The 13,482-nt window shown below is 48.0% G+C and overlaps 1 protein-coding gene across 2 annotated transcripts in view; it reads left to right on the top strand.

Annotated features, from left to right (window-relative positions):
- Nucleotides 1-1,178: 1,178 nt before the first annotated feature.
- VAV1 (vav guanine nucleotide exchange factor 1) overlaps nt 1,179-13,482 on the top strand; it is a 54,444-nt gene continuing 42,140 nt past the window's right edge. Inside the window, exon 1 of one of the 2 annotated variants that reach the window (XM_081076056.1) lies at nt 1,179-1,760. In XM_081076056.1, the coding sequence (XP_080932182.1) occupies nt 1,557-1,760 (204 nt within the window). In that variant the 5' untranslated portion in view covers nt 1,179-1,556. The remainder of the gene's footprint in view (nt 1,761-13,482) is intronic. The other variant, XM_081076057.1, reaches the window with a different exon arrangement.

Here is a 13,482-nt window from a genome sequence, read left to right as displayed (position 1 = left end):
AAATGAGGAAATTGACACATAGGAGAGCCAATGATGTTTTGGTGCCTGTAGGATCACGAAGCTGGGAATTTCCAGGCTGGGCTTCCCTCCCCGGCTCCCCCCGCCCCCCGCCAATGTGGAAGAGACACCTGGCTAACGAGGGGCCGAGGGAAGTGTCTTTTACTTGACCCCCTTCCTCCTAGTTTTGGTACAAAGGGTAGGGGGTATGTCCAGTGAAGGAGCCTAGAGCCCCCTAGTGGTTATGAGAATTAAAAAAGATAATGCAAGGGGTACCGAGTGAGATCGAGGGGGGAGGGAAAACTACTCATAGCCTAGAGGGATGGAGGTAGGCCGAGAAACGCTTAGAAAAAATGATTTCAGGTGGTGATAAGGGCTACGAAGGCAGCAAATGTTTGCCAAACGAATGAATTAACGAACGACACTAGTGAAGACTATAAGGCGGCAGGTAGTGGTGGCCAGGGCCATGGGGATAAATGGATGGATTTGGGATAAATGTCAGAGGTAGAGCCCAAAGAGCTTTCAACCATTTGTTTGTTTGTTTATTAATTCATGCATTCATTCAACAAATATTTATGGAGCATGTATATGTGCTGGGGAGGGGTTTCCAGCAGTACATAAGAGACACACATTTCTAAATAGACAATATGGAAATACATGTAATTAAATATCAGGTTTGATGATGATCAGGGCTTAAAGTAGAGAAGTGGGATAAGGTGGGGAAAAAGGCTGATTTGAAATGGGGAGGTTTGGGAAGACTTTATGGGAAGGTGACATTCAGCTAAGACCTGTAGATGGTGAGGGAACTAGTCTTGAAGTTGCCTAAGGCAGAGGAAGAGCCTGAGCAAAGGCCCTGGGGCAGGACTGGCCTGGTGTGTTGGAGAAACAGCAGGAGGCCCATGTGGCGGGAGCGAGTAAGTGAAGCGGGAGTGGAGGAGGTGAGGGCAGGGAGGGGAGGAAAGGGCAAGTCATAGAGGGCCTTGTGGGCTGCAGAGAGGACTTTTACCCCAATGAGGAAGGTATGTGACAAGAGGAGGGACATCCTGACTTGACTCAGGTGCTCACAGGCTCCCTCTGGCTGCGGTGAGGAGGATAGACTGTGGAGGGAGAGGGCGGGAGCGAGGGGACCAGGGCGGAGGAGCCTGCGTTGGTCCAGGCTAGTGATGATGGCTCTGGACCAGGGTGGAGGCAGAGAAGGGAGAGATGCGCGGAGGGCGATTTTTAGTGCTTTCAGGTGTTACAGCTCAAGGGTTGGATGTGGAGGAAGGGAGCCGGCTTCAGGCTAGTTTGCCCGACTCCACTGGCAGCCCCTCCCCTTCCCAGGTGCCCAGTTGTTATGTTGGTGGAGGAAAGAGAAGTCCCGCGTGGAAGGGGCGGAGCTGGGCTGCAGGTGCTCCCCCCGCCCCCTACTCCCCCCCACGGCTCCTCCTTCTCCACCCCCTCTCCGGGCGACAGTTACAAGCAAAGAAGAGGAAGTGGTAGCTAGTAGCACAAGCAGGCGGGCGGGCTGGTGGTGGAGGCCCCGAGGGTGCGCGGGCCGGCCGGGGAAGGCAGCAGCCATGGAGCTGTGGCGCCAGTGTACCCACTGGCTGATTCAGTGCCGGGTGCTGCCTCCCAGCCACCGCGTGACCTGGGACGGGGCCCAGGTGTGCGAGCTGGCACAGGCCCTTCGGGATGGGGTCCTTCTCTGTCAGCTGCTTAACAACCTGCTGCCCCATGCCATCAACTTACGCGAGGTCAACCTGCGCCCCCAGATGTCCCAGGTGAGACCCCTGCGGGCTGGCGGGCAGAGGGTTGGAAGTGGGGGGCATTCCAGTCTGGGTTAGTGCACTCTACCTCTGGGCCGGCAGTGTAGGGGGTAGTGCGTCCAACTCTGAGGCCAGCATGGGGGCAGGGGGATGTGAGTGGTCGCATTGAGATTCTGGGGTGACCCACCTCAGGTTAACAGGAATGCATTCACAGGCCCCAAGTGAATCCAAATGTAGGCTGAGAACTGACAAGCTGGGAGTTAACCGCTCCCAAGCCCAGGCTGACTCCATTGGGGTTCAAGCCCCCAGATGCCACCATCTGGAAGTCTTGACGGGGTGCCTAGAAACCCTCTGGGCGGCCAACAGGGCGCCTGATGTTTTCTTTGACCCCCTACCCCCAGATTCTGGCTATGGGGGAGGGGCTTTCCCCACCTTCTTCCCCACATGTGTCTCCTCCTCTGGGCCCTGGGCCCCTTCCTTCCCCTCACATCTCCTTCCCCTTGGCTTCCTGCCTGGGCCTGGGGCAGCTTGGGGCTGGGGGCAGGGGGCTGCGCCCCAGGGTTCTCCTCTTCCTAGCTCTCTCCATCCTTGGGGGCACATTGAGGCCAGACCTGGGGTTTGGGAGCCTAGAAATAGCTGCTCTTTCTTGGTAGGGATTTCTGTAAGGGCAAAGGGTCCAAAAGGAGGTGGATTTGCCTGTGACGCCCCCAGCTCAGGAAATACATTTAAGTCCCTATTTGAATGTGGTTGGGGTGGGGGCGGGAACAGGGCTGGATGCTCTCTCTGTAGCTCCTCCTCTGGTTCCCTACTGCTGCCTGGGTGCTCGGTGGAAGTGGTGTGTGCTTCTGGGGGGGGGCATGGAGGTGCCTGGCTGGTCTGGGGGTCTGAGGGGACATGAGGTTAGGCCCTCAGGCCCTATGCCTGGATGAAAGCTTTGTCCAGAGGAGCTGTGGCCTAGTGGCCGGGACTTTGTGGGGATGGCGGGCAGGGCAGCTGGGGCATGCATTGCCTGTTCTCTGGTCTGAGGTGCCATGTGCAGATGGGGGTGGGGAAGTGACTGCTCAGGGAGTGGGGTCCCCAGATTGGGGATAGGGCCGTGAGGGGAGAGGTGGGTAGCCCACCCTTTCTAGCCCAGGCAGAGCTTCTTGATAGAATGAGGGAGCCCCAGAGACCCCGTCCCCCTGGCCAGTCCTCTGGCCTCAGGTCATCCTGAATTTGCCTAAATTTGCTTGTCTTCTTCTGGCTTCCAGCACGTTAGGAAGTAGCTGTAGGACCTGTCAGGCCCCAGATCTGCAGAGAGGCAAAGTCCCCAGTGAGGCTTCAATAGCAGCTAATGGGAAAGTGGATAGAATTAAGGATGAACTTCCACTCTTCCATACATCTTGCCTAAAACTGGTTTTCTGATAAAAAAGGCAAGGGGGTATGGCATTAATCTCTAGGAGAGCAGCTGCTGGGCTCCAAAGACCATCCTGCTTCTTTGTTCTGGGCAATGCCAGGGGCCCAGGCCCAGGCCTGGTCCTCAAGGTGCTCCCAGATTGGGGGAGACAGAACCAGGAACACCTAGCCCCTGTTGTCAGGACTGAGGTAGAGGGACAGACCTCTGGGCTGGGGCCCAGAGCAAGTCCTGGAGCAAAGGCAAGAAATTGCATGAGGGAGTCAGGTTTTCTGCAAGAGGGGACATTTGTGCTGGGTTTTGAAGAGTGAGTAGGAGCTTTCTCATTGTTCCGGCTTCCTACACCTGGCTGTGTCAGGCTCCAGACTGAGCAAGAGTGTTTTCTGATCCTCCCTACCTGGGAGCTCTGTGCCTTCCTGCTCCTGCCCAATTTGTCTCCCTTCAAAGCTCAGTCCCATGCCCTGTTCATGGTGGGGATATGTGCAGGAAGCTAAAAGGTAGTCACATTGAGTCAGAGGGAGGTGCCACAAGAACATCCTCTCTAGGTTTGCAAGTCCCTGTCTGTCAACATATGTAAGCTGGGACCATGAATGGAATGGGACGTGGAAGGGCAGAGAGAGAAAAGGGAGGGTTCTTCTGATCAGCAAGGGGAAGTGAGGAGGGGATCCACAGCATAAATAAAGGTGTGGAGGCTGGAATCAGGATAGAAATAGAATGCGTTACAGTTTCTCTCATTTCCTTTTCATAGTTCCTCTGCTTTTGTTCAGTTGTTTCCAGGGAAGAGCATATTTAAACATCCATCCATCCATCCATCCATCCATCCATCCATCCATCCACCCATCCATCCATTCACCCATCCATAATTACGATGTATGCCAGACCTCTTCTTGGTGCCAAGACAGTGGGAACAAGACACACAAACTCCTGCTGTCATGGAACCTGCATTGTAGGGGGAGAGACTGACAGTGAGCAAATGAGGAAACGTGTACCTTGTTAGGAGGTGGTACGGGCTCTGGAGAAAACAGCAGGGGTGGGAACGGGTCAATGACCACATAGGCTATTCTGTACTTCAGGTCAGTGAGTGGCCTGGCTGGTGGAAATGGTTCATGGGGGAAGTCAGTTTCGAGGGAGTCTTCAAGCTGGATGGTCCCTCAGATCGAAGGCCCAGAGACAGAGGATGATACTATTACAGACAGCTACAGTGACAACCAGACACCCCAGCTCACTTCCACTGCTCTCTGGGGCTCCAAATTCTGGGTTGCAGAACTGAAACTTTAAGGCCAAGGCAGTGGAGAGGAAAGGACGAATGTGACAGTCATTGTGGGAAAGATCCGCCAGGACGTGGGAGCTGATTAGGCTTGGGGCGGTGGGCAGGCGCTGGGCAGGCGCTGGGCAGGCGCTGGGCCTGAGATGAGTGTTAGTGCTACGGGCAGAGGCAGGGAAAGGAGAGGACGGGAGCGTTAGGACAGGAGAGTGGGCCGGGGGCAGTGATGTGGAGGAGCCAGACCTGGCTTCAAATGCTGATGCCATCACTTCCTGGCTTCACCTCCCTGAGCCTAACTTTCCCCATCTGTGAAATATAGACACAAATGGCACCATTTTGGGGTGGACTCTTATGATATTTCAGTACTGTTTAGCACACTGTCTGATACCAGGTAAACCCTCACTAAAAAGTCTTTGTAGGAAGGATGTGGGGTAGCGGGAGGGTGGGCAGCATCACACGGCAGGTAGGAGTTGGGTTGGGGTTGTAGTTGTCAACTGGGGCAATTTGGCAATGTCTGGACGTTCGTCAGTGTCTGGAGATGGTTCTGGTTGTCAAATCCGGGAGATGCTACTGGCATCTAGTGGATAGAGGTCAGGCTGCCACTCACCACCCTGCAAATGCCACACACACCGGAGAATTATCCTGCCTCAAATGGCAACAGTGCTGTGGTCAAGAAACCGTGTGCCAGAGAGCCCAATAGAATCTTTAAATTATTTAACCTTTTGGTTGAATAATACTTTCATGTCATTTAAGTATTAAAATGCATGAAAAGGAGTACAGAGAAAATTTTTAACTTCTAGTCCTGTTCCTCAGATACCCAGTTCCTACTTTCTTCCATAAGTAACTACTTTTTTAAAAGTTGATTGTATATCTATATAGAATTTCTTTATGCAAATATAAGCAAATAGGAATTTCTTATTTACTACACTTCTCCCTTAACACAAAAGATGACACATCCACCCACTGCTTTATACCCTGCTTTCCTCATTTCAATAATCGTCTTGGGAATTTTCTCAGATCAATACATAGAGATTGTCCTCAGTCCTTTTCGAAAATGGCTATGTGGTATCCCAGATAGTTCATTTATTTAACAAACCATTTATATTGTGCTAATTATGTGCCAGGCATTAGTCTAAACCAGGGGACAGCAGACTACAGTCAGAGCGCTGAATCTGCATTTTACAAATAGAGTTTTATTGGTACACAACCACACTCATACATTTATGTGCTGTCTATGGCTGATTTCCAACTACAACTATAGAGCTGAGTAGTTGTGACAGAGACTCTAGCCTAAGGAGTATTTATTCTCCAGACATTTGTAGAAACAGCTCACTGATCCCTGGTTAAATACTTTCTATACATTAACTAGTTTAATCCCCACAGATTAAATAATAGATAATAGGTAGATAATATTGTTATCCCCATTTTTCATCAGGGTTAACTGAGACTCCAGGGCACCCAACTTGAAAGTGGCAGAGTTGGGAATTTGTACCCAGGCAGCTTGATCCCAGGATCCTTACTCTCAACACTTGATCTAAACAATTTCTTTAAACTGCCTCTGTTTCAGTGCTGAACTGGGGGATCATTTATTTTATCATCCCCCCATCAATGGACACCTAGATTGTGCCATACTTTTTTCTGGCAAGCTTACTGCAATCAATAACCTTGTCCACGAATCATTTTTTGGATCCTGCACTGTGTGACTTTGGGCATGTTACTTAACTTCTCTGTGCTTCAGTTTCATCATCTGTAAAAGGGAGAAATACATCCCCATCTTAAAGTATTTATTTGTGAGGGATAAATGATTTACTGTAGAAAACCTAGAAAAATACCTGGCTACATGTAAATGCAACTGTTGCTGTCACACATATGAGCAAGGATGTCCGTGGGATAAATTCTCAGAAGGGTTTGCTGGCTCAATGCAAGAGTCCGTGTTTTCAATATGGGGAAATTGTTCTCTGTATGGGATTGTTCCAATTACCCTCCCACTAGTAGTGCATGGGAATGCTTGTTCTCCATTGCCTTGCCAGCAGACTATTCTGGTGTCAAGATTTTGGAGTTTTGCCAACTTGACCAAGATTTTGGAGTTTTGCCAACTTGATGGAGCTCATTATGGCTTGATTTACATTTCTTTTGTTGTTTGAGTGAGGTTGATCCTATTTTCCTATTTACGAACTATTTTTATTTTCTCTCAGTGAAGTAATAATGTTCATATCATTTGTCCATTATTTTCTTTTCTTCTAGGACTGTTGGCTTTTTTTGTTGTTGTTATTGATTTTCTGGAGCTCTTTATATATTAAGTTGGTTTGAATTTCAAGTCAGGCACTCACTAGCTTTGTGATCTTGGAGAAAAAAAAAATTACTTAACCTATCTGAGCCCTGTGTGTCTTCTTTATAAAATGGGGATGTGGATAGCACCTTTTTCTCAGGGTTGTGTGAGGATTAAATGTGATAAGGTAAGTGATTGACGTATGATTGATGTATACCAAGTGCTAAATTAATGTCAGTCACTCTTTTTGTTAATTTGATTTCAGTGGGTTCAAGTTGGCTGTGGGATGTGGTATAAGTCAGGGTGTTAGCTCTGTGACGAATTGTGATGTTAGCTCCCGTGACAAATTGCATCTCTTCAATGACAGTAAGAATTTAAATCTTGCTCACATCACAATCCAGTTTGGGTCCACTGGGGGTTGGAGGAGGTAGCCCTTTTTTACAATGTTCTTTCAGGACCCAGGCTCCTTCCATTTCATGGCGCCATCCTCCGTAAAGCCCTTGGAGTCCTCTCTATCCAGAGGGCCAGGAAGGAGTGTGAGAAGGGAAACCTGGAGGCTTTCATGGGCCAATCCTGGAAGTGGTGCCATCACCTTTATTTTTGTTCCATTGGCTAGAAGTTGGTCACATGGTCCCATCCAACTGCAAGAGAGGCTGGGAATGTAGTTTAGCTGGGAGCCAAGGAGGATGAGGAAATGGGTTGGGTAGATATAGAAAAGTTAATGCTACAGAACCCCCAGGTGATGCCTGGCTAGCTTCAGAGATGCAGGTCTGGGGGTGAGGGTGGGCGCTGGCTTGGAACAACCCTCGGTGGGATGAGGAGTGAGGTGGACCTGAACAAAAGCCGTGGGGAAGGGATTCAGTTAGGGATGGAGGGCCTGGGTGCAAGCAAGTCTCAGCAAAGTGCGCTGGGCTGTATTGGGTGGAAGACTTCATCTCAACACATTTACTAGGACTGATAGGGATGGAAGCTGGGAAGTTCAACATTTGACACTGTGCCTTCTTTTCCATTTCCATTCTGTTCTGTTTACTGACCTCCTCCTGGGCCCAGTCCAGGGCTTTCACAGAGGATACTAGAAAACCATGTCCCTCCTCTGCTCCCAGCCCTCCCACGGCTCCCCGTGGCCCTTGGAGCAAAATACAAAGTCCTCACTATGGCCCAGAAGATTTGGCCTCTGTCTGCCTCCAGTACACCCCTTCTCCTTTCCTCCTCCCTCACTCCAGTCCTGCCACACAGGCCTCCTCGCTGTTCCTAGAACCCACCAGGTGCAATCTAGTCTCAGGGCCTTTGCACATGCTGTTCTTTCTCCATGGATCCTTCTTCCCCCAGATATACACCATGGTTGTTCTCTTACCTCTTTCAGGTTTCTTATCAGAGAGATCTTTGCTGGTTTCCATATGTAAAATCATACTCCCTACCCCCGCCCTGCGCAATACACTTTTCATTCTCTTCTTGTTTAATTTTTCTCCAAGGCATTCAGTACCCTCTGACCTACTATAGTTTTTACTTACTTATTTGCTTATTATCTGCTTCCCCCCTGGAATGTCAGGGCAAGGCTTTTTTTTTTTAAACTTTGAAAAAAATTTTTTATTGGGGAATATTGGGGAACAGTGTGTTTTTCCAGGGCCCATCAGCTCCAAGTTGTTGTCCTTCAATCTAGTTGTGGAGGGCGCAGCTCACTGGCCCATGTGGGAATCGAACTGGCAACCCTGTTGTTCAGAGGTCACGCTCTAACCAACTGAGCCATCCGGCCACCCCTAGGGCAAGGCTTTTTGCCTATATGGTTCACAAACTGTATCCCCAGTGGCCAGCACATAGTAGGTGTTCAGTAAATATCAACTATTCACTTCATTCATTCATCATTCATGTAATACAGGGGTCAGCACATGAACTCATATGCCGACTGCCTCTTTTTCTAAACAAAATTTAATTGATACACAGTCATGCCCTTCTGCTGACATATTGTCCATGGCTGATTTTATTACATGGATAGCCGTGACAAAGACCCTATGACCTATAAAGCCAAAGAAATGACTATCTGGCTCTTTTCAGAGTTTGCTGATGGAGCCCTCATGTAGTAGGCATTTGGTGAGCGCTTACTGATTGTTGGTCAGTGGTAGTTGGTTAGCGATAGTTGAGTTTAGATTGCCTGGGATCAATCCTGCTTCTATGAGTTCCTAGTTTTTGGGCAGGTGTCTAGTTTTTCTCATCTGTAAAATGGGGAAAATAATGATGATAATAATGACAATAATAATAATGATAATACCACACACCTCACAGACATTTCTTTGTATTAGGCCATGCGCTGGGTGATGGAGAATTCCATAATCAATGAGGCACAGACCCCCTCAGGCAGCTCATGGAAATAGATGAGGAAATAGATAGTTACAACACATTCAGTGATGGACCCCTGGGCATTGTGGGGGCAGAGGGGAGGGAATCCCAGAAGTAATCAGGGTAGGCTTCCTGGAGGAGGCAACATGCCAATTGCGTGTGAGAGTTTGGGGCATGTTTGAGGGGCCAAAAGGAGTTCTGTTTGTCTCCCTTGCTAATACTAATGGGGCCAGGAAATGGGCAGTACCTGAGGGTGTGTTGGATGAATGTAGCTGGCCTTCTAAAGATCTCACCACACTGCAGAGATGGACTATTCCCTTCAATGTCAGGGATGGTGTTCTTTAAGAAGAACTTGGGAATCGGATCACTTGGGAACAGTGGAAGAAATAAGGGATGTTCAGTTGGAGACGTTTAAGGCTTAAGGAAATTTTGAGCTTAGTCTGTAGAAGTTTTAACCAAGTCTCTTAGAGCTCATGACAGAAAACCCTACTGAAACTGGCTTTGTCACAAAAAATATTTATTAGCTCACATAACTAAAAAGATTGGAAGAAAATACCTTTAGGTCCAGCTGGATCCAGGGGCTCAGACACTATCTCAGGGAAACTGAGCCCCTCTCCTGCCCGACCCTTTATCTCTTAACTTTGCTCTTTTGGATGTTTATCTCCATTCTCAGTCATTCTTTCCCCGCATGGAGGCAGACAGGGTACCCAGCTGCTCCAAAGTTGTACTCCCACAATTCTAGCTCCACTGGAAAATAGGAGGGTCAATTTAAAGGCCTCTCAAGCCAAAATCTATCTTTCTGGGTGGTCAGTTAGCTCAGTTGGTTAGAGCACAGTGCGCATAACACCAAGGTTGCTGGTTTGACTCCCACATGGGCCAGTGAACTGCACCCTCCACAACTAGATTGAAGACAGTGACTTGACCCGCAGCTGACGGGTCCTGGAAAAGCACACTATTCCCCAATATTTCCTAATAAAATTTTTTAAAAACCTATCTTTCATTGAACATGATTTTTTTGGCAGGGTCGCATTTTTTGGCAGGGTCCGTTCCTGAACCAGTTTCTGTGTCCCGGAGAATATGATGCTCTGATTGGTCAGGCCAAGGTCACCTGCCCATCTGGAGTTGGGGTGGAGTCAATTCTTCCCAAAGCAGCTAGATTGAGAGAGGGGGAGGGGCAGTTGCACAGGGGAAACTGAGGGACTGTTAACAGAAGAAAGGGAAATAGATGTCAGGAGGCAATTCCTGTTTCTATTGGCGTTAAGTACTAAATTTAGCCCAGAGTTTGTCAATGTCAACACTGCTGAAATTTGGGGCTGGATCACTCTCTGACATGGGGGCTGCCCTGTGCATTGTGGGATGTTGAGCGGCACCCGTGGCCTCCACCCACTCAATGCCACGGCACTCTTTTCCCCCAGAGATGTGACAACAGAATGTTCCCAGACATGGCCAAATGTCCCCTGGGGGACAGAATCACCCCTGGGTGAGGGAATCCCTGTTTTAGAGTGAGCTTCTATCTCAGGGGGATCCAATGAAAAATAAACTCTTCCTGGCTGGGAACGGTGAAGAAGAGGTTGAGAGCTTCTTCGAGTTAGAATATTCATTGATATTATTATCAACAACAGGCACTGTGATTGCTGGGTTATGGGAAAGAACACAGCAGATTAACGCTCCGCTCTTCTGAGTTCACAGCCTTGTGGGAGACAAGGGGAGTGTATTTGTTTTCTGTGGCTCCTGTAACAAAAAAACCATAAACTGGGTGGCTTAGAACAACAGAAATAACATTGTTTCGTGGTTCTGGAGGGCTGAAATCAAGGTGTTGGTAGGGCCGTGCTTGTCCGGAGGCCTTGGGGAGAACTGGTTCTGTGCCTCTTCCCGCTCCTGGCAACTCCAGCTGTTCCCTAGCTTGGGGCTGTGTCACTGCAGCCTCTGCCTTCATATGGCTGTCTTCGCTGTGTCTGTCTGTGTGTCTCTTATAAAAGCACTTGTCACTGATCTAGATAGGGCCCGCCCGAATAATCCAGAATGATCTCATCTCGAGATCCTTAACTTAGTTAATTACATCTTGCAAAGTTCTTTTATTTCAAATAACATCACATTCACAGGTCCCAGGGATGTGACGTGGACATATCTTTTTTGGGGGCCACCATTCAACTGACAACAGACAAACAGGCAAATCAATGAATCATTGTAATAAATGCTACAGATAAATAAACCAGGAGTCAAGATGAAACAAAACAAAAAGGGCATGCTTTCTGGAGGGTGGTTAAAGGGAAGCTGAGAGCTGAAGGAGGAAGAGCGAGCTCTGGGAAGAATGGGGTCAGGGAAGGCAAAGGCAGTGCAAAGGCCCTGTGGTGGGTAGTAGCTGAATGAAGAATCTGCTGGCAGAAGGTGAGTGAGTGAAGGGAGAATGGTGGGGACTGAGTTTTGGGAGGAAGGTACTTCAGTAGAGTGTCTGTGGAATATGTGTGGAATTCAAATGTGATGGGAAGTCCTTGGCGGGCTTAAGCAGATCGATGGTTTAAAGAGGTCCCTCTAGCTGCTCTGTGGGGACCAGACTAGGGATGATGGAGGTGGCAGCAAGGGGTCCTGGAAGGAGGAGATTGATGAAGGTATTCTGATGAGAAGTGATGGTGGCCTGGATTAGGAATTGGGAACAATGGATCTGGGTCACATTTTGGTGGTTGAGCTGACAAGACTTGCTGACAGATTGGATGAGGGGGAGGGGCAGGGGTGAATGAAAGGAGGCAAGATGATGTCTAAGTTTGTAGCTTAGGGACCTGCATCAGTGGGGATATCATTTGCTAAGATGGGAAGGCTAAAATGGGAACAGGTTTTGCGGAGTTCTGATTGGGCCATGTTACACTGGAGATGGAAAGCACTTTGGAATAGTGGTTAACCGAGTAGCTCCCGGGATGGGGAGAGGGACTCTATCCACCCACGGGACATTTGGCAATGTGTGGAGACATTTTTGGTTGTCACTACTGGACAGAGAGGTGTGCTACTGGCATCTAGTCGGTAGAGACCAGGGATGCTGCTAAATATCCTATAATGCCCAGGACAGCCCTCAAATATCAGTAGTGCCGAGGCTGAGGAATTCTATTTGAAGGATATGGAATCCAGTTGCCCTGGGGTCTGGGTTCCAATCCTGACTGTGGGATCTTGGATGAGTTACTGAACCTCTCTGTAACTCAGTTTCCCCATCTTCAAATGGGGGTAAGAATAATCTCTCCCTTAAAGGGCTGTTATAAAAATTTAATGTGTTGTGCTCGCTTCGGCAGCATATATACTAAAGCTGAACGTGTTAATAGTTGTAAAGTTATAACGCAGAGGTACCTACTGTGTTTCCCCGAAAATAAGACCGGGTCTTATATTAATTTTTGCTCCAAAAGACGCATTAGAACTTATGTTCAGGGGATGTCATCCTGAAAAATCATGCTAGGGCTTATTTTCCGGTTAGGTCTTATTTTCGGGGACACATGGTATATAAAGTTGCAATGCAGGCAGTATCTATTAGTGATTGGGAAATAAATCTTCTTGAGCTGAGGAGCTCATTTTGGGAGGGAGGAGAGAGAGAGAGAACAGGAGTGTAAGGGTTGAGCCCTAGGGTGCAGCAGCACTGGGGGGTGAAGGGGAGGGTTAGGAAGAGGAGGAAGAAGTCAGAAGAGGAGAATTCAGTGACTTAGGAGGAAAAGCAGATGGGTGTAATGTCAAGAGGCAAAAAGAGGAAAGTGTATCCACACTGAGGGCTTGGTACTTTGAACAGAACAGTTTTAATGAGGTGGATGGGAATCAATTTGGAAGGTATAAATGAATAACAATGACAGAAACAGACTCCATGTATTGAGCACTTAACTATGTGCAAGTATTGTTCCTAGTATTTAATACTTGTTAACTCATTTGATTTTCACAACCAACCCATGGAGTAGGTACCATTATGTCCTAGTTATCTATTAGAGTCACCCCACACTTATCCAAGGGGGATACGTTCCAAGACACCCAGTGGATGCCTGAAATCACAGATAGGACTGAACCCTATATATAGTATGTTTTTCCTATACATACACACCTGTGATAAAGTTTAATTTATAAATTAGGCACAGTGAGAGATTAACAACAATAACTAATAATAAATAGAATTCTAATAATACACTATAATAAAAGTTAAGTGAATGTGGTCTCTCTTTTTCTGAAAATATCTTACTGTACTGTATGTACAATGTGGATGTGCGAGAGAAAAGGATGATTCAAGTCCGAGGCAGGATTGAGCAGGATAGCGTGAGATTTTATCACACTACTCAGAACGGCGCGTAATTGAAAACTTACGAATTGTTTACTTCTGGAATTTTCCACTTAATATCTTTGGACCACAGCTGACCAAAGATAAGCAGTTAACTGAAACCACACAAAGCAATACCATGGATAAGGGGGGACTGCAATACTGTGAAACAAACCACTGCAAACGTAGCGATGTAAGACA

This window comes from Rhinolophus hipposideros (genome assembly GCF_964194185.1).
Source record: "Rhinolophus hipposideros genome assembly, chromosome: 16".
Taxonomy (NCBI): Eukaryota; Metazoa; Chordata; class Mammalia; order Chiroptera; family Rhinolophidae; genus Rhinolophus; species Rhinolophus hipposideros.
This window is presented reverse-complemented; position numbering and strand designations above follow the sequence as displayed.